This window comes from Helicoverpa zea, chromosome 16 (genome assembly GCF_022581195.2).
Source record: "Helicoverpa zea isolate HzStark_Cry1AcR chromosome 16, ilHelZeax1.1, whole genome shotgun sequence".
Taxonomy (NCBI): domain Eukaryota; kingdom Metazoa; phylum Arthropoda; class Insecta; order Lepidoptera; family Noctuidae; genus Helicoverpa; species Helicoverpa zea.
This window is the reverse complement of record NC_061467.1, coordinates 3634747-3654029: the sequence shown is the minus strand read 5'-3', so window position 1 is coordinate 3654029 and position 19283 is coordinate 3634747. Positions and strand designations below refer to the sequence as shown.

Here is a 19283-nt window from a genome sequence, read left to right as displayed (position 1 = left end):
GATAGTTTATTTATTTGGTCTTATTGGAAACGAGGTTTTAATAAAAACTTTTGATTGCTTGCTAAAATTAAGAGCTGTGTTTATTTCAGTCCCAGAAAGGGCTGGCCAACAATATTTTGGTACCTGAATAACCAATAATAAAAATATATTCAAACATAAACATAAGATGTTATTACTTTCTATAAACAGGTACTGAATTATTTTTACCTTGTTTTAGCCTTGATATACCCATCGAGAAAACGAGAGAAAACTACTTATATTAACTTTTCTTTATAAATATAGAAACTGATGTCACATCGACCGGTTTTCTATCCATAGTTCTAGCATTTTCTCGGCCATCAAGGGCGTAGGCCTAGTGCACGTAGACAGACGACTGTTTGTATTGAACTTATTGCTTGCGAGATTAAGATTTTTATATCGTAAGTATAATACTTTATTAATGAACATTCTAAGCTATATTTTCAATGTACACTTCTGGCTTATTCTTTGGACAAAGAATTAGCATTGCCAATTCAACGTGGCAATGCAGCCAGTCTTCACATTTCCGGAGGACAGTAATGCGGACGAATACTTCGACGCCTGATCGATGTTCTTTTATATATGTTTTATGTTTATATATGTTTTGTATACTTATAGTATTTTATTTTTAGTTTTGTACCAATTAACACTGATAAAAAATCTTTTTATTTATTGTTTTTGTTTTTTTTTGTGTTCTTTTTTTTAACAATTTTAAAATGAAAAATACCTAAGTATTTCTTTTAGCAACCAATTTCGTCACCTATCAACTTGTCTTGGACCTACTAATTTGACAGGTTTCTACTTACCACATCATTCTAGTACCAGTATCTATTCCCATACATGTCATATAAGAGGACATACCAAACGAATTTATAAGGCTATCGAAAGCCTAAGCCTTTTCATTGGAATTACGCAATGTTCCATTTACTGCGAATTTCTATAACCTATCTCCTATCCGTTGTTTTACAATCAGAGACTGAATTTTGACATGAACTCGATATAAATTACTAGTGACTTAATAATTATAAATTATTAAAAATAGTGTTTTTTTGTTATAAACACTATCCTATGTCCTTTCTCAAGTTCAATACTATATCTGTACCAAATTCCGCACAAATCGGTTCAGTAGTGTAGGCGTGAAGAAAAGACAGACAGACAGAAAGACTGAGTTACTTTAGCATTTATAATATTACTTTGGATGTCATATTGCAATCTCTAATCGCAAAACAGCGGATAGATCGGTTATAGAAATCCATCCTTACAGATAAAATATAACACATGATTACAAACCTTTTTGTAAACAAGTAGTCTATGATAAAAAGTTATATCATTATCTACTCTGTTTACGGCCGCATTGTCACGTATGTCGTGGGACATAAATAAATTACATAAAAACTGGAAATAATAAAATTTTTATCGTGTCATACAGTTTCAGAATTTACGCCTTTTATTTTTCAGCATTACTTAAACTGATATTTATTTTGCAAATAGATTGTAAACAACACTTAAAATGTAAAATTTTCATTAAAAGCGAGATGAAGTTGGTATTTTCGATCGGACTGCCTTGAGAAGAAACAAGTTCAACTGACTTCAGTCATTCGAAATATGCATGTTCAGTGTATCAAGGTTCCTGATAAGATGTTTCAGTTAACCCAATTAACCTAAACCTGTATCTATATTTATTATTAAATGCACTTAGATTAAAACCTGACCTCATTTTATAATCTATGGCGCTAAGTATAAATTATGTTAAAGATAGGTTAGTTAGGTATAGAGGTTTTGTATTATTGTTGTTTTTTACTATCTAAGATTGTTATCTTTTTAGGTGTGGCTTACACCTTACTTACTTTACGGCTTACTTTGATACTTACATAACTACCTATGTACTTATTGTTTATTGTAAACATGATAATATTCAAGGAAATATGTATCAATACTTGAAGTTGAGACTATACCAATTCTATGATGCGATCTATATATCTATGCTTTCCTACCTGAACTCTCTTTGAATATAATTGTCTCGCAAATAGTTTGAAATCCGATACTTATAGGATATTGTCGCTATATACTGGCAGATGTTTTATCTCACGTAGATTTCTCTGTATGATTCGGGATCTTGGATACTACTGAGTGTTTCTAAGCTTAGGCATGCAAAGATAATGTACACTTACACTCACAAGGATACCTCACCCGCTTTCGTGACATGAAACATCTGACACAGACAAGAACTTTCTCAGTAAAAACCTTACTAAAAACAAAAAAAAAACCTACCTTTAGCAGCCTTATCCCAGCTGCCATTAAACATATCGACGGTAGCCGCTCCTGGTGCCGTCTCCCTTGCATTCACCGTATACGCCTTCTCCTCATCCTTGATGTAAACAGTCATGAAGAACCCCCCACCCAGACCCATGCTCTGCTGGTTGAGCAGCCCGTTGCAGAACATAGCTGCCACCGCTGCGTCCACTGCTGATCCATTCTTTATGAGGACCTCTCTGTAACAAAGTTGGTTGATGTTAGCTTGGAATAGAATCGATAAATGGGTACTTATTATTTTGAACTGGGAAGTTACTAGATAAAGGACCAGTACATGTACCTAACATGTATAAATCTAGGTATTGCTATTATTGTATCATGTGTGAAACTCCGATATAGGAATTTCTTAAAACCTAAGTTATCCATACTCTTGTTTCCTGCCTTTTATTTTGAAGCAAGAAGATCACACATACATTGTAACTCCTCGTCATTTATTTGCCCTATACAATTAGTATAAACATAGCACTTAGCTCTTATACATTGTATTGTATTTGACATTAGCCACACAGGCTCAGTTGCTAGAGGTCGGACTGGATCGATACCATCTGACTAGGCCGGCAATATTCTGCCTTTCGCTCTTCAGCCTGTATTTCATCTCGATTTTATGTCTGACTAGGATTCTAGACTATAAAGTATTTTTGTTCTGTTGGTTTGTATGCAGGTTTAAATGTTATTAGAACTGTTATAATGCATGTAAGTAGGTACCTACGTAAGTGGTCTGAGAATTACAGAAAAAATGCAATCGTCAGTTGTTTTAAGACGGTACCCTGAGCAAATGACCTTGAGCCTCTGCGCCATACAAACTCGGCGCAAGAAATACGTAGCGAGAACGCTCATATTTTGGTTTAAAATGTTTATAAAATAAAATGTTCGTGTTTTGAAAAAAATAAGACTACCATAATGTTCGTTATTAAATTACCTATCTATTAGTTTAGGCAGCAAATAAAAATAAATGTTACTTTACGAAGAGATGCATCTTATTAGTGATTTTTTCTCATTTCTGTGGTTTCGTTGTGACCCTCTAATTAAACATTACGATACTTAGAAAAAAAAAGAAAACTACCATTTTGGAGTCAAGATTATGTAGAAATTTAATGTATTTTTTATTAGAAGGTATTGCTATTGGATAAAGAGAAGTTGACTCCGAAAAACTGCACAAAAAACGACTGCCGCTGCGTTTTGCACGGGAACGCGCCTTAAGAGCAGTTTAGAAATCATTTAATATAATAATTATATAATAGGTTTGCATAGGTATATTTATGTATAGTAGGTACTTATACTTATAGTAATTAATTTCCCGTCTGAGGAAGTTGTGTTCAACAGTTTACATTAACCCAATTAAAAATAAAACGTTGTTGTATTTCCTTGTAGCATATACCTACTTAATGACAATTCGAAAATGATAATAATTTATAATGTTTACGGTTCTAATTGCAGACAGTTAATTTTATTTATAGGTAAATGGTTAATAATTTTCCTTCAATTAAACAGTATTAAATAATGCTGCTTAATATTGCTTTATTATAATACAACAACACAACAACTACTTTAACCGTAAGTATTGAAAATCGTTTTAACGCAAACAATATAGAATCACTAGCTCCTCTCGCGGCTTTGCCCGGTATGTTAATAAAATGTAGCCTATGTGTTACTCCAGGGGATCACTTATCACCTACCTACATACCAAATTTTAACCAAATCAGTCCAGTCGTTTTTGCGTGAAAGAATAATAAACATACATCCATACATTCGCAGTTTTTTTTTATTATTTTTTATTAGGATATACTAATAAGGCCTTTCTTACATTGGTACAGCTCTAGGTAAAGGCTTATTTATATTATGCAGTTGATATTTGCTAATGTTTACAAGCGGACACTTAAGTCCTATTTGCATAGTCAGCAACAATGTTGCTAGAAACGATGTAAATGTACCTAAACTGTAAATATGCAATGTGAATTGTCTTTGCATTACCTACTCAAAGTGCATTATAATATGACATCTAACTGCACCTAAGACTTCATTTACTACTATTAATGTACTGATTTTAATTTATTCTTTAACTAGGGAAAATTTGAATCATTAAATTATCACTCTTCATATGTGAAAAATAATTAAGAAAATAGGGAATTTCAAGTCACAATTATTACTTAAATCGATACATAGTATCACATTTTTTAAAGCAATTTCAATTAATTTTTATAAAAAAAAATACTTTTTATTTACTAAAGTACCTAAATAAGGAAATAAAGAATAATACAATTTGCACCATTTTAATTTCACTGTGAAAACAATCACGTCATTTTTATTGTTCAATACTTATCCGTAGATAAAGATATGACACAGTTTTGTTTCAATTCTAACGAAATAAAAGCATAATCTGTGCATGACTCATTATTACAATGCGTCATGAGAGTACAGTTTTTCTAATAAGTAACGATACACCTCATTATAATTTATTGTGTAATATTTTGGTAACTTTGTTTTCTACTATTTATTACGCCTTTATGCTAACTGCGGATTGCAATAATCTATCCGTTGTTTTCGTGTAAAGATGGATATTTGACATTAGCTTCATATAAATACATTATGTAGAATTTCAAACTCTAATTGAAAAACAACGGTTATTAGTAGAGCAAATTTTGATGAAGTTCTGCAAGTATAAATATGGGATACAGGGATACCTACCTTGAATGTACTGGAATCAAAGAATGCCTTAGGAAACATGGCAAGAAACTGACATTCGAAAGAACAAGCGTTACTATTAACCAGCGACAAAAATATTTGTATTTTTTCAGATTCAGAAAATCTCAAGTCTATCTACCATTAATTTAGGTCAAGATTACTCATAAAATTACAATATTACCCGTTACACGAATTTATTCGAATTGTCTAGACATCATTTTCGCTACGAACTATTGGGAACGTGCCTATTATTTTCTTAAACATACTGAAACATTTTCCTACATTCGGAATATCAGTGTCAAGGGAATGGCCGAAATATCTAAAAAGATTAACATTTATTTGCTACACATCTGGGGCCCGATTCTGCTAAGGTAATAATGTCAAAATTGATTAGAAATTGAATCGCAATAGCAGTTTTAACCATAGCGGGCATTCTGCAACTAATATAAGACCAATCGTATTCCAACGACATTCGATTGGTCTGACATTTTGGTGATTTTCGTCTATATGGTAGTTTGCTCTGCAATCATATTGCAATCGTCAATCATTTGCAGACAATATGGTTCATTATTGAATCACAGAAAATTATAAAAACGTTTATTTCAAAGAAAAAAATAGCGGAATGCCAATACGCTTCAATCGTAATTGAGTCGTGATTGGATCTCAGTCGAATGTGAATCAAATGTTGCTTAAGTAAAGTTAAGAGAATCGGGCCCCTGTATTGCTTTGCTCGATAATGACGAATATTTCAATGATTGACTTCAATAAAATATTGTGTCATTTTTTTCAGACTGACGCATTAAAATATAGTCAGAATTAAGATTAGTAATCATAAAATTCTCATTAAAGTTTTACATTCTCGCTTAGTCACGGACTTTCCCGATATCTTGTTTCATGCTAATGAGAAAATATTTTCATTTTTACACCGATATTATCGGCAGGTCTCATGCGTCTGCGCACTTTGTTTTAAAACGATAACTTTATGAACAATGCTTTAACAGTCACCGAGATTTCATCATTCTGTTTAATAATTAAAAAAAATGAAAATAAAACCGGCGTGACTCGTTCCACTGTTTTGATTGTGTGTCACGTGTACGCATACGCAGAACTTTTGTTTGCTGAAAAAATGCTTAAAATTTTGGTAGCGTTACAATTTACCAAAATGAGTCATTTTTGTTTCGAAAAATAATCTGCAGTGTAATCGAAAAATATCTAATTAGGTCCATAAATAAAAAGATAAGTCAGAATACTTCCTAACACCTACCTAAACAAAATAAGTCAAAATCTTCAATGTACGCGCCCTAAGATTCCTCTTAACAACAACTATTAACATTTTTGTCCTACAATAATGACATCATTACAGCCTAATAGCCAATCATCGCCAGATAAAAACTGCTGATTCTTATTAACAATTAGAGGTTAGTAGCGTGACTATAGCTCACGAACCGACCACAGATCTCTCTTTCTCAGACCAGAGACTAATATCACCGAAAGAGGTTGAGCCGGAATAGATTTTAATCTTCATCAGACATGCAGCTCAGATTCGGTGTTGTTGCCATTTGAGAATTTAAAACTAGATCAGCGCTGAATTTGAACGTTCCGTTTGGTTTTTGGTCGTTTACTGGCTCTTTTCCAATTTTCTCCCTCATAATATTTTCTTTAGTTCCTTTGGAGATTATAGATACCTATGTTTTAAACAATTGAAAAAAACTTCAGACATTTTCGCGCTTCACTATATTTACCTTCTTTCTGGATAGGACTATTGGACTACTTATGCAATAATACTTATGAAAATAATCCTCACTGTAATTGGATCTTTTGCATAATATTAATTTTAGAACTTTTTTGTTTATTAATAATTCTTTATACACATTTTTTGCGCAATAACGTCTGTTTCTTACACCTTATTCATAACGATATCGGTTACTAGGTACTTAGTATTAGTTTATTCTAGAACCAATCGTGGCCTTGCATGTATAACTCACTTAACGATTGAAATCTTTATTTCATCATGTGCCGGTAGATTCTACCATCTAAGGAATCAGAAGGAAATAGCCGTCCCTTTCCGGAGTCTAGATCCGACCTTAATTATCCTACTACGGTAGAAGGGGTATGAATGTAGCTAAGCATACAAGTACGAACGACAATGTTTTCTTTGCGCAGGCCTATATACCTACTGAATGTTGGGCTACAGTTACCCTTTTGAACACTCCTCCCGAAGGACATATCCTTGGACTGTATCGATCCAACCTTAATTTAATGTCTTCGAGTGAATTACATCATGTTACCAAATACTTATGTATAATTGTGACAGTGAGTTTGTTTGTTTGTTATGCTTACATGCTGAAAAGGCGCAACCATTTGAAATGAAAAACATGGAGATGGAGATAGGCTTCTTTGTATGGAGTTGAGGGAATAAACTCTAGTAGGAAATTAATGTTTCGTAATTCTCCTCAGTTCTAAAGCGCCATGACTACTAAAATATCGTGGTATAAAGTAATTATACTTGAACCAATTTAACGTACACTGTATGTAGCGTTTATCTGTCTTATACACGATCAATGACCTAACTGGTTGAAGAAGTTTTTAAAGCAAAAAATGTTACGTAGCCTGCCTGGTAAGGACCGTTACCTACCATAGAACTATCACTAATATTATATCTTGAGAGCAAATGGGTGTGGTTTTGGCACAAGTTTTGCGTTCATAAAATACTTTTTATCCAAGTTATAATATTGATTGTTAGAGCTTCACGAGATGTATCAACAAATTGTATAGCATAAGAATAAATATGTGTAATCTAAGCTTATTATATACGTAGGTATATGGCAAAATAATACCAATATTTCCTCTGTTTCCCAACTATGTATTAAAAGGGGAAATGTTTATAATTAGCAATAGTATCGTATGTTTACAACGTCATACGATATAAACAATAAAGTTATTGTTTTCAGTACACAATCTGTCTGTTTTTTCGTTCTCGAGTCATAACACGAAACGGTTCATTAGGCTCCCTGTTAGCGAGTGATGATAAATGGCTAATGGTTGACTACAATACAAATATCAGTCTTAACAAAGAATGAAGTAATATCACAGATTACTATAATAGTTACTACGGTAATATTCAGTAAATAGTACTAAGGTACATAAGTAGATGTTGTACCTATAGGTTTGTTTGTGTTGTATGAAATGGAAAATTTACAGAAAGTAGGTATTGCGCTGGAATAGTTCATACACTTTGAAGAAAGTGATAAACTGTTCACCGTGATCACAGTGTAAATCGAGTTAATGTGTCGTACCTACTGATAATGTAGTTAACCTTTTTAATATCGAACAACATTCATTCTAGGCATAATAACGTTTGAATGCCTGAACGTTGTTTTTTTGAAAAACTGCTGAAAAAGTATCTGTTAGCAAAGATACAGTCTAACAGCTTTTCTTTGATGCTGAAAACTTATTTTCTATCCTAGGTTTGTATGTGCTACTACATATTGGTACATAAAATATCTAATGAGTACCTTCCTATATGACAACAAGTGATGATGATGATGTCCTCCTAGCCGATTATCGGCTACGGCGGCTGTTCTCATGTAAGGAGATTAGCCAACTACGCAGGACATATTATAGTGCACGAGCATTTGCGCAGACACAGGTGCACTCACTATTCCTTAACTCTCATAGCCCGATGGGACGGTAATCCGACACGACCGGAGAGAGATCAGGCGCAGGACCGACATTTACGTGCTCTCCGATGCACGGGTGTATCAATCACCAGCTTCCAGGCTCCGGGCTGCTTTGTGAAAGTCTTCTAAAACCCACAAGGCGATTTCGGCCCGACTCGGGAATCGAACCCGAGACCTCGTGCTTAGCAGCCGCACTTGCGACAGCTAGACCAACGAGGCAGTTAGTATTACTATACTCGTACTAATACTCGTATTTATATAGAAACTCAAACAAGTGCGTCCACCTGTCCGCATCGTACGCATCGCACATCTTGTTTGAGTTTCTATATAAATAATACTACGATCCGTTGCGTGCGTTGCGTCCGTTGCGTACGATACCGACAAGTGGACGCTTAGCTTAAATGGACCGAGTGCAAGCAATTCAGATTTATTTATGTTCATAATTTGTTTTTCAAACGGTCCTCTCCTAAAATATTGACTTTGAACTTGCAAACACCGAATAAATTGTTCATTCAAGATCAAGTTTTTTATCAATTTGCATTTGTTTTGCCAACTTTATACTATTCTCATAGCTTTTACATATTTATGGCTTCATTTTGGTGTAAACATGTTTGCTACATAAAGATATTATGGATCATTCTTAGAATATTTGAAAACATTTCAAACAGAGAGAGGTCGAAAATAACTAAAGGCACTTCTATTCTGAAACTGTTTTATTTTCTGTAAAAGCCGCGGGACAATTTGTCAATGTCTCTCTCGAGATGCATCGTGCTGGTTTGTTTATTATTTTTTGTACAATCTTCATTTAGATTATTATCCCTTGTATTGATCGTGTACTTTTTCTTGACGTTTGACACCGTTTGCATGCTCTTTAATGCTCGCGCAGCCGTTCGGCTCCGGTCTGTGTGAAAAGAAAAATGCGCGCCGATGCTCTGCGAGCCGGTATGTTTGAACGGACCTTTAGTTGTTATTTGTCAACAACTATATGATAACTAATCTTATAAGCAGGATTGATGAAAATTGGCATAGGAGCAAACATGGAAGGATGTCCTATCTCTATGGTCTACACCATCAAGCAAAAGAGGGTCTTTAAATTGTGTATTCCACCCTCTTCTTTCAAGAATCGAATCATTATTAAAACTACTGAGTACTAAGATATCTCCTTACATGATGATAAGTCATTATTTGCAATCCTATCTTTCTTCTATGTCCTATATTGAAGTTTGCAGGATTACATAACAACGGCAAACGACGCAACATGAAAAGGGCTTCAGTCTCACAGAGCTACAGAAAGTTCGTAGATATATGTCAGAGGCTGCTAAATATATCTCCTGAAACGCTAGATCAATAAAACCACGGCTCTTCAGAAAACAGCTTTAGTGAAGCGATTCCACACATTAAACGTTGAAATACTTTTTGGCTGCTGACGAGTTATTTGCACTTTTGAATTTATAATATTACAAAATACCCTCATCGTAAAAACCTATAAAAGTCAAAAACAATACGAGAAAAGGATAGCGACTTTTATGAGATGAAAAACTGCGGTGTGTCATATTATGGTCCGGTTGCCTGAAGCATCCAACTTCTATTTAGAGTTGGATGTCTTTAAATCATCATCATCATCATCATCAGTCTTTAAATAAAACAACCTTATGCTTACCTATCTTATTACATTCTTCCGACTACATCGTCATTTTTATATTCACAATACCGTTAATTTCGTATTTCTCTCAATATTTTAGCGGACTCCAAAATCAGCTGGATAGGTGACTTTGACATCAATATTATACATATATACACCACCTTTTTTTTCCTCAGTATTATGCTGTAGGTACCTGCCTGCCGTTTGTATAGAAGCGCAGTCACATTATCATTGGTCTCATACGCACATAAACGTGACTAAACTCTTAATTATCAATAAACACGTAGGTACGATGCCTGACTAAAAGAAGACCCAATTACATAAACACAAACATGATAATTGGAACTTTTAAACAAAGTCTGTTATCAGTCTTTGTTTTCTAGGCTTGACTTCTTTGACCGTTAGTACGTCAGCAAACACAATCATCTAAATAAACAGACGCAGATTTTAGGTGCCCGCTCCTTTGATTTCCAAAAAGCCTGATGATGATAGCAAAACTGCACTTGATTGATTCGATGTCAGAGAAGTGTGAATGGATTGCAGTTTTGGGTTACGCAATGAAAGTGTGGGTAGCTTGTAATAACAGTGAGTCAACCCATAATTGAGTTCTATAAGTGCTGCTATAGTTACTATTTGAGCAGTTGTCCTAAGGATGTACCTACCTGCTTATAAGTTTTAAGTGTTGTTGTTTGTGTGCCTACGTGCTCGCTGTCAGCCAATCCTTCGATAGCTATAAAATGCAGGAAGGTATTATGTTCAACGTTAATTTAATATTCAAAGCAAACGTGACTAAACGTCCATTAGGTTATGTAAGCGGTTTGGCTATTAGTTTAGCTCGTTCGATTTTTCTACGCCGCAAATGTATTGTGTAGGTGTGTGGCAGATAATACTCGGGCAAGGCCAGCCACCTCGCGGTCTGCCGGCTCGCTCAAGGTTGTTTTTGTGTATAAACATGAGTCTGGCGATCGATAGTGTGGGCGATCAAGCGCGCAGGCCGAGCGACCTCGCACACTACGATTTTCCGCCTCAAAACAAAGCAAGACACAATGAAACCACAGAATACTTCTTAACTATAATTTTTATTTGCCTTAAATTATTACAGTCCTTCAAGTACCTACCTCAGGAAAGATACAGAATCATAATAATCTAACTAGGAATAATAACACAGCAGTTGTGAGCTTTACAACAAGCTCAAATAATAATAAGAGTTGAGATCAGTGGTGGAACGGTGTTGGGTCCAGGCGGCAGAGCTCACCTGGGGCGCTGCGCCCTGGCTCTGCTTCGTATCCTGCTGGTGTGGTGCGCCAGGTAGAAGCCCTGCGTCAGCAGGAACCGCCGTGGATGCTCCATCGATCTCTGAGACGAGTGGCGGCCGGAGCCCTCCTCCGGGATCCGCCATAAAGTCCTCCTTTCGCTCGGCATATCGATAGTCCTTTTACAAGCCATAGTCCTCAGGTTCAACGCTCCATCTAATGCTTGTGGTTCGTCTTCTTGTTGTTCTCTGTGTTCATGAGCTTGGTGACGATCTTTCTGGAATGGCCGGACGGGTCGAAGTGGTTGGTGTGCTCGTTGACCTCCTTCTTGGTGCGCTGCTTGCCGCTGTGTCCGGAGAAGATGTGCTTGTCGTGGTCGAAGTTGTAGTAGTCGTACTCGTCAAAGAAAGCTTCGGACATATTTACGTTTGGATATTTGTAAATATTATTGAAATCACAGGAAATTTGTCGCAGTTGCAACTGACAACGTAACTCAAGATTTTGTTTCTACTGAATGTTCGATGAAATGGCTGCGCACGGTTTATATAGGCTGCCAGCAACACGTCACTGACCGCATGCGCGTCGATAAAATTCTAGAGCTCTGATTGGTCGAAACACCGGCGACGACCCGGTTATGAAGGATGTTTTGTTTATTTATAGACGTTTGCATGTGTGGGTAAGCCGGCTCGGTTAGTAGTACCAGCATTTATAATATAATTTTCTACTATTACATTTAATTTGGTAGAATTGCATAGACCGTCATAGACATCATACATACTTTTTATAGTAAATAGGTAAAATTTATTACACTCCTTCCAATTTAAAGTTTAGGTACTTTAAATTGAAAGGAGAAATATCCTTTGTATTATAAATTCGAAGCTGTTTAGGATCATGTTTGTTTGTGTATGCCGTTTATGCTATGACGCTAAAACTGTATTATGTACATACTACATGTAAGTTACGGCAACGATTCGTGTGCATGCAGTGTTTACCTGTAAGTGGTTGTTAGACTTTATTCTTATTTTTTGCTTTTTTCTTTGTTTGTGTCGGTGTATACAATTGTTGGTAAACCAAATAAATAAATAAAACTGCCGAAGCGATTTTGTTTTGAAGACAGAGCAGGGGCTACTTTTTATCCGGATGTTTGTAGTCGTTCCTTAGGGACGCACGGAGTAAAACCGTGTGAGACACCAGCTGAGCATCGGCCCAAAGTAACTATTCCACGCAAATAAAGTTGCGAAATAAATTACTTTATAATTTTTCGTTAAATATTCAATTCGAAGTTTATTCAATTCGATAGCTATAGTGCCTGTCCCGAATTGTATTTTCTGTTAAAACGGCTACAGGTATTTTCAGAATTATTGATTAAAATCAAATAAAAATTTCTCAAAGTTTTATTGTAAAAGTTGACGTTGTACCTAGCTAACGGAAAATTTCTACTACTTTGGTAGAAAAACTATAATCTAGGCAACATTGAATGCCGGCTCAATGTTATTGTAATCATACAACCACGTATTTACGTGATATTATGCACCACGTATACTACGTATAGAAAATGAACCATAACCATTATAGGCAATCTATCCATATGAAATTGATTCAGTAATGCTGATAAAAATTCAATCATAATTATGTTACGAATAATTCAGCGGATCAACGCCATCTAGTGTCGAGTAGCTACAGTCTGAGCATTATAGAAAACTTGAGCAACATGTTGTAAGTTTTCGAGAAAAGTTGCACAATGTTACTGCTTTCTATAACTTTATTTAGAACTATAAGTAATTGTGTGACAAAACATAGAAAGTTCTAGACGATATTTTTTTTACCATCATTTCGACTTCGTGTTAGCATTTTATAATTACTGTTTGCAATCGGAAGGTAGAATTAATTTTACTCATTATCTTTAACCTGGTACTGCCTTGTGGTTATTGTGTTAATATTAGGATTTTACTTCAGTTTAGCGAAGTTAATTACGTGAAACGAATTAAGACCAACTATCAGCGGTAACCAGAACAAATAAATCTAGACACACGGCAGTGTGTCCGCCAAGTTCGAGCAAAAAAAGCGACACACCGGCCGTGGGTTATATTACACGAACCATTTCGGGCCAAATTCGACCCCCCTATAACTCAAAATCTATTTTATTTACACATTTCAAATTTCTAGTATCTGTTGAGACCCCCTCACTTATCTAAAATACAAAATTTCATTAATATACCTATTGTAGGTCTTGAGATATTGACGTCAGAAAATCGCTATTTTTACTATACACTCACTGACTGACTCACTGATTCACTGACTCACTCATCAAAAACCTAGACCACTTCCAATGGTCGTATTGACTTGAAATTTGGCATGGAGGTAGGTCTTTATGTCAAGGTAAAGGGAAAAATCTGAAAATGGCCAAGTGTGAGTCGGTTTCAAAATAATGAAGGTGTAAAATACCCTGTGTAAATTTATACCCCTAAGGAACTAAAACGAACTAAATTTATCTATATTTATATAATATATCTTAGAATGGTCGTACCGATCTGAAATTCGTTACAAAGGTTTGTATTTAGTCAAAATAAAAATCTGAAAACGGCCAAGTGTGAGTCACTTTCGAAAATAACGAATGTGTAACTTTGATCCACGAATATAATATATGATAACATGTCATGTCAGTCAGTTGGTAAATCTAGTCCATTTAGTTAATCTAGTTCATTTCTTTGTAAGAAGCATAGTGCATATTCAAAAATCTGAAAGATAGTATAAATGAGACATTTCCTTAAATAACTTAATCATAAGAAAAAAATAAATAAACAACCTTACAAAAATAAATGAAATCCCACCCAAAACAAAAATGTGAAAGGCTGCCAAGTTCGATAATATGGAAATCCTTCGCCTATAAAAGAAGTGAGATCTGAATAAGTACCAAGATCCATACACATACCTCAGTTAAAAATAGTTACTTTTTAATAATGTTACTTGGCAAGTTTTAATAGAAAATTAAATACTTGATTCATTGCGTTTAGTAGGTTTATAAAAAGGTGTGTGAAAACTTGCCAAGTAACATCATTAAAAAGTAACTATTTTTAACTGAGGTATGTATATGGATCTTGGTACTTATTCAGATCTCACTTCTTTTATAGGCGAAGGATTTCCATATTATCGAACTTGGCAGCCTTTCACATTTTTGTTTTGGGTGGGATTAGTACATACTTACATGTGAGCCGTTACTGTTATCGTTCCGGCCAGTTACATAAAATTGTATCGTGCACAAGTGTACAGGCGCATTGTTGCAGTAAGATTTAATTTTTAGTGTGGCCTAGAATTATGTCTCTAAAGTGACCACTAATATTAAATCTTAAAACTATTGTTAAATAGTAAATCCTTAAGAGTCTACCCGCATACAGCAAACTTTTAGTCGGCTGATAGCGTTAGTTTGGGCTCATAAATCAGTATGAAGATGAATGGTAATACGCACATTACAGAGATCAGGTAGGTATTTAGCTGTATCAGAACGACTGAAAACACTGATTGGAATCAAGGTTGCCCTAAAAAAAATTTTGTCGGCCGACTGTTTGGTTTACACATTTAGTGTTTTCATTTAAAAGATGAAGGAGGTAAGTTCAGAGACCATGTAGTTACATGGTGTGGTAGGTATCAATATTCCACTTTTATTCTGACACGATTAACAGATGCAGATCTAAGAGACGCGTTATGAATTAATGGTTAACAAATAGTTGGTATCTAAGCATTTATGACAAACTTCCTTTAGAATTTCACTTCAATCGTTAATCACATAAGTTTTTAGTTTTGTTTATGTTTTTCCGTAGTGTATAACTTAACTGACCCAAACATATGTAAATATGTTTGGGTCAGAAATATGGGTTCAGATCCAGTAGCCTCTCAAGAATTAGCTTACTCCAGGTCAAGTCTATCGTAGAAGTGGGTTTAATTACAGTTTTTACTAATTAGTAAACACATACCTGCCAATTTGTGAGCATTGAGGAGCGTCCGTGCACACAGCAGCTTTTTGGAACGTGTGGAGACGGGAGGCCGAAGGTTTGAGGTGCTCAATTGGATCAGGTGGTTCCGCCGTCCTCCTCGAAGCATAGTCTGCGCTCCCAATGAGGTACCCACTTAGTGCTGATATGAACACTAGAACTGCTAGCGCTGAGATGACGATCTTAGTCTTGAGTTTGTAAGGCCTGAAACAAAACATGAGGTTATTAACGCCATCTGTTATCGAATAGCAGTAACAACTTACATGGCAGAAATATTTGTAAATAACACTGTAAAAGTATAAATATTGGTCCTGATATTCTACTGAAATACGGTTAAAGCTGCAAGGTGTATAACGTAGGTGCACATTGTCATTATTACTCACTTCTCCGGATAATCATCGTCATCGTGACTAAAGTTGCCTTGGAATATGGCAAACCTATTGATAGGGGACACCAAGCGTATCGTATCTATGGGGCTGTCGTCAGCATGGTTGCTTATAAAGCTCCTTCTGTGGAGCCCACTACGTAAAGTATTCTTCATGATGGTGCAACACTCAGCTGCGACAGGTTAGCTTCAGATCAGCGGCACATAACAACATAACCTACACACTTTCTCGTGACTTATGAGTTACAAGCGATTACTCAGGAACTCTAGAATGAAATTAGGAAAACACGTCCGTGTTTTATTTTGCTTTTTAATCGCGTAACACCGCTATTAATAAACCTTTTGACGGTCCAGTGACGTAGCCGTGAAATGGCAGGTGGTTACGCAGTGAACTTGCTTGCGGGTTCCGTGAAAATCGATAGACAGAACAGCTGTTTCTAGCGGTTTCAGGCCATATAACACTTGTTCAGATTACAGACAGATGGCAATACTGGCGCTGTGTATATTAAACAAGTAAAAATGATATACAACTGATTTATTTTTTAATGCGCCTGTGTTGTTAGAGATTGTTTGTAAATGTTGCATGCTTGATATAATTGCTTGTATTATATTTTCAGGCGCCTTTTTTGAAGTAATTTCGTAGTAAGTTTCAATATAGTGCACACGTTTTTGATATCATATGTGGGTGTTATAGCATTGGTTTTTTATGAATAAAAGTTATAAGTACCTATTATACACAATTTACAAACATAGTTTTAATTGGGATATTCAGCTAATTAAAGTGTATTTAACTAGACATTACTTAATGTTTACGTAGACACCATAGTTTTTTGTTTATTTAAATGTCCTACTAAGCAGGGGGCCTACTTCTATAAAATTAAACATTCCCATATAGGTCGAAAATACCCTCATTATTCTTGACATATCAGAAAATAACATAGGTAACTTAGAATATACCTAGGTAAATTACTATAGTATCCAATATTACCTGTCCGAATGTGATTCTGGCACGCGTATGAGAACATGACTCCGTTTTCTTCTCGTATCCGACTTGCCCGGCTTCCTCAATGAACTTTGTCTTAACAACTGTTTGTCCGACATTTTTGTTGTTTAGTACATAAGACACTGATTTAATTTCACTTCTTAGCTCCTGTTAAAATTTTTAACTTCGCATTTTATCACTTGATGTTATGTTTAACTGTTAGAACCTAAATAGTTTAGAACTTTAGCATGATGAAATAATAGTGTAGTAGTGAGTAGACAATATAAAATCATCCTTTTTGTAATGAATGAATACCGACAAAAGGTTTTGAAACAGTTTAATGCAGTTGATGGTATTAAGCCAGATTCAAAAGTTCAACACGGGTACGTATCCACCACTCCCATTGTATGTTTTATATTAGCAATACAAACTTTAAATTCAGGTTTGGTTTGTGTGAAATTAATGTAAAATAATGTGTGGCTCCTATGTTGCGTGCACATAATAAACAACTGCTGTTCCTGCGTGCTTTTAAATTGATTTTGCCGAGGTCTTTACTTTGAACGTGTTGGTTTAAGTTTGTGAGTGAACAACAAGGGGTTGCTTCTGTCACGCTTGGCAGGCGAATGCAAGACAGTTGTTACTAAATTATGATTGTGATTTTAGGGCTCCTAAAAAGTTAAATAAAAAATTGTGTTTCCCAACTTCCCAATTGTTATTTTTTATCGCAATATCGAGTTTTTTTACCTGTCTCGTTTTCAGATACGTATAATTTGATAAGTCTTTTGTTTTAAGCCGGACGTAATCCGCTGTTATGATTATGATTAATACGAAAAACAAAAAAAAAAAAATATTTTTTAGTTTACAACAAAAAAAAAATACATCCTGACTGTATCCATTGTGACAGTACACTCATTTAGTGGTATAGTGTATCAGTTGGACGATCTACACTGCGATACGAAAAAAGTAGGCAGCAAAGGCTGTCAGGTGTCAGAAAAAATGAGACATTCATTCATAATGTTCGTGATAGCGTGGCTACCGGCTAATTGTCATGGTGACACTGTCATGATATTTATTACATGGGTTGCTTTATCTGTTACACGCAACTGTCATGATACTGCCCTATGTGTTATCCTGAATAGGGTACCCTATATGGTACAAACAACATAATAACATTGTTATTTTTACACTGAATAAAGGTTCCTCCGAAAATTACTTAAAAATTATAACGTCGTGTCGTAAATGAGCGAGCAAAAATAAACATGAGCAAAAAATATTTCAACCCTTACAAAACATATTTTTTGTCTTCGAAAAACTGTTATTTTCAAGAAAAAGACTATTAATCATTTGAAATAAGGTACCTAAACTGTTCAAGAACTGATGATGACCCTTTTTCAAAACACTTCCTTGTGTAGGTACATACCTAGGTACTACCTTATGTTATAATTATATTATCATCATTTATATAATACCAAACCTAGTGATGTAAAATGAAAAAAAAACGATTTGTATTTTTCACTTTATTGAAAAAAAACATGAAAAAAAACTTTGCATCGTTGTTTTTTTTCTAGCCTAAGTTTTAGTTCAATTTTCAAAATTTTCCTTGTATTGAGTTAATATCAATGAATGTTGCCAAAATTTTTATGAAATTTTGGTACTGTTTTATCAGAAAAGTACCGTAGATTCAAGAATAAACCTAAGACTCTATTATGTAATCTTTAACGGTAAATGCCCTGACAATTTTAGAGTTATTATACTCTTGAAAAAAACAAGACCCAGAAAAAAAAACTGTTTTTTATCAGGTTTTTTTTCAAGGTTTTTTTTCACATTAGAAAAAAAACTGTTTTTTTGCAACACTAAGTCCAAACCCTTCTATAAATATGACAGTGTAATGCAGCGGTTCCCAAATGGGGTTCCGCGGAACCCTGAGGTTCCGTGACAGGCCCTCAGGGGTTCCGTGGAAAATTCAAGATTTCCATATGGTAAATCGTTTCACTTTTGACAATATTAAATTATTATTCATTTTCAATTAAATTGTTTTAAATATTGCATTCCAAAATTCCATTTAGGCACCATGTAGGTGGGTACCACTCGGGAGTGTAAGTCTCGTACTTTCGCGACAAGCGCAGGGGAAGGCCACGGCAGCAGATAAATTAATTCCGTTTTTTTACAAATTGTAGATTAACTTAATACCTCCAGGTCTTCGGCAATCGGCATAAGTAGGTAGCGAGTCGGACAAAAATCACCGCATTTTTTGGGCTTATTTCATCGCCAGCATTATACGTTTTCATACATTTGACAGGACGTGAAATGACACGGCATATGAGTATTTCCAGTGGCTA

At 35.1% G+C, this 19283-nt stretch overlaps 2 protein-coding genes across 6 annotated transcripts in view; both read right to left on the bottom strand.

Moving 5' to 3' along the window:
* LOC124637436 (glutathione hydrolase 1 proenzyme-like) overlaps positions 1 to 19283 on the bottom strand; it is a 50834-nt gene that overhangs the window by 14887 nt on the left and 16664 nt on the right. For 2 of the 5 annotated variants that reach the window (XM_047173920.1, XM_047173923.1), the window contains exons 2-4: positions 16951 to 17170; positions 15560 to 15781; positions 2290 to 2510 (exon numbers count right to left, since the gene is read on the bottom strand). In XM_047173920.1, the coding sequence (XP_047029876.1) occupies positions 2290 to 2510; positions 15560 to 15781; positions 16951 to 17063 (556 nt within the window). In that variant the 5' untranslated portion in view covers positions 17064 to 17170. The remainder of the gene's footprint in view (positions 1 to 2289; positions 2511 to 15559; positions 15782 to 16950; positions 17171 to 19283) is intronic. The other 3 variants (XM_047173922.1, XM_047173921.1, XM_047173924.1) reach the window with 3 other exon arrangements.
* On the bottom strand, positions 11396 to 12127 carry LOC124637438 (nuclear protein 1). Its single transcript, XM_047173925.1, has one exon. The coding sequence runs from the start codon at positions 12006 to 12008 to the stop codon at positions 11805 to 11807; it is 204 nt and encodes a 67-aa protein (XP_047029881.1). The 5' UTR covers positions 12009 to 12127; the 3' UTR covers positions 11396 to 11804.

What these genes read in the sequence shown, in the direction of transcription:
- LOC124637438 (XM_047173925.1), bottom strand. Translation starts at nt 12,008, where the DNA reads ATGTCCGAAGCTTTCTTTGACGAGTACGACTACTACAACTTCGACCAC.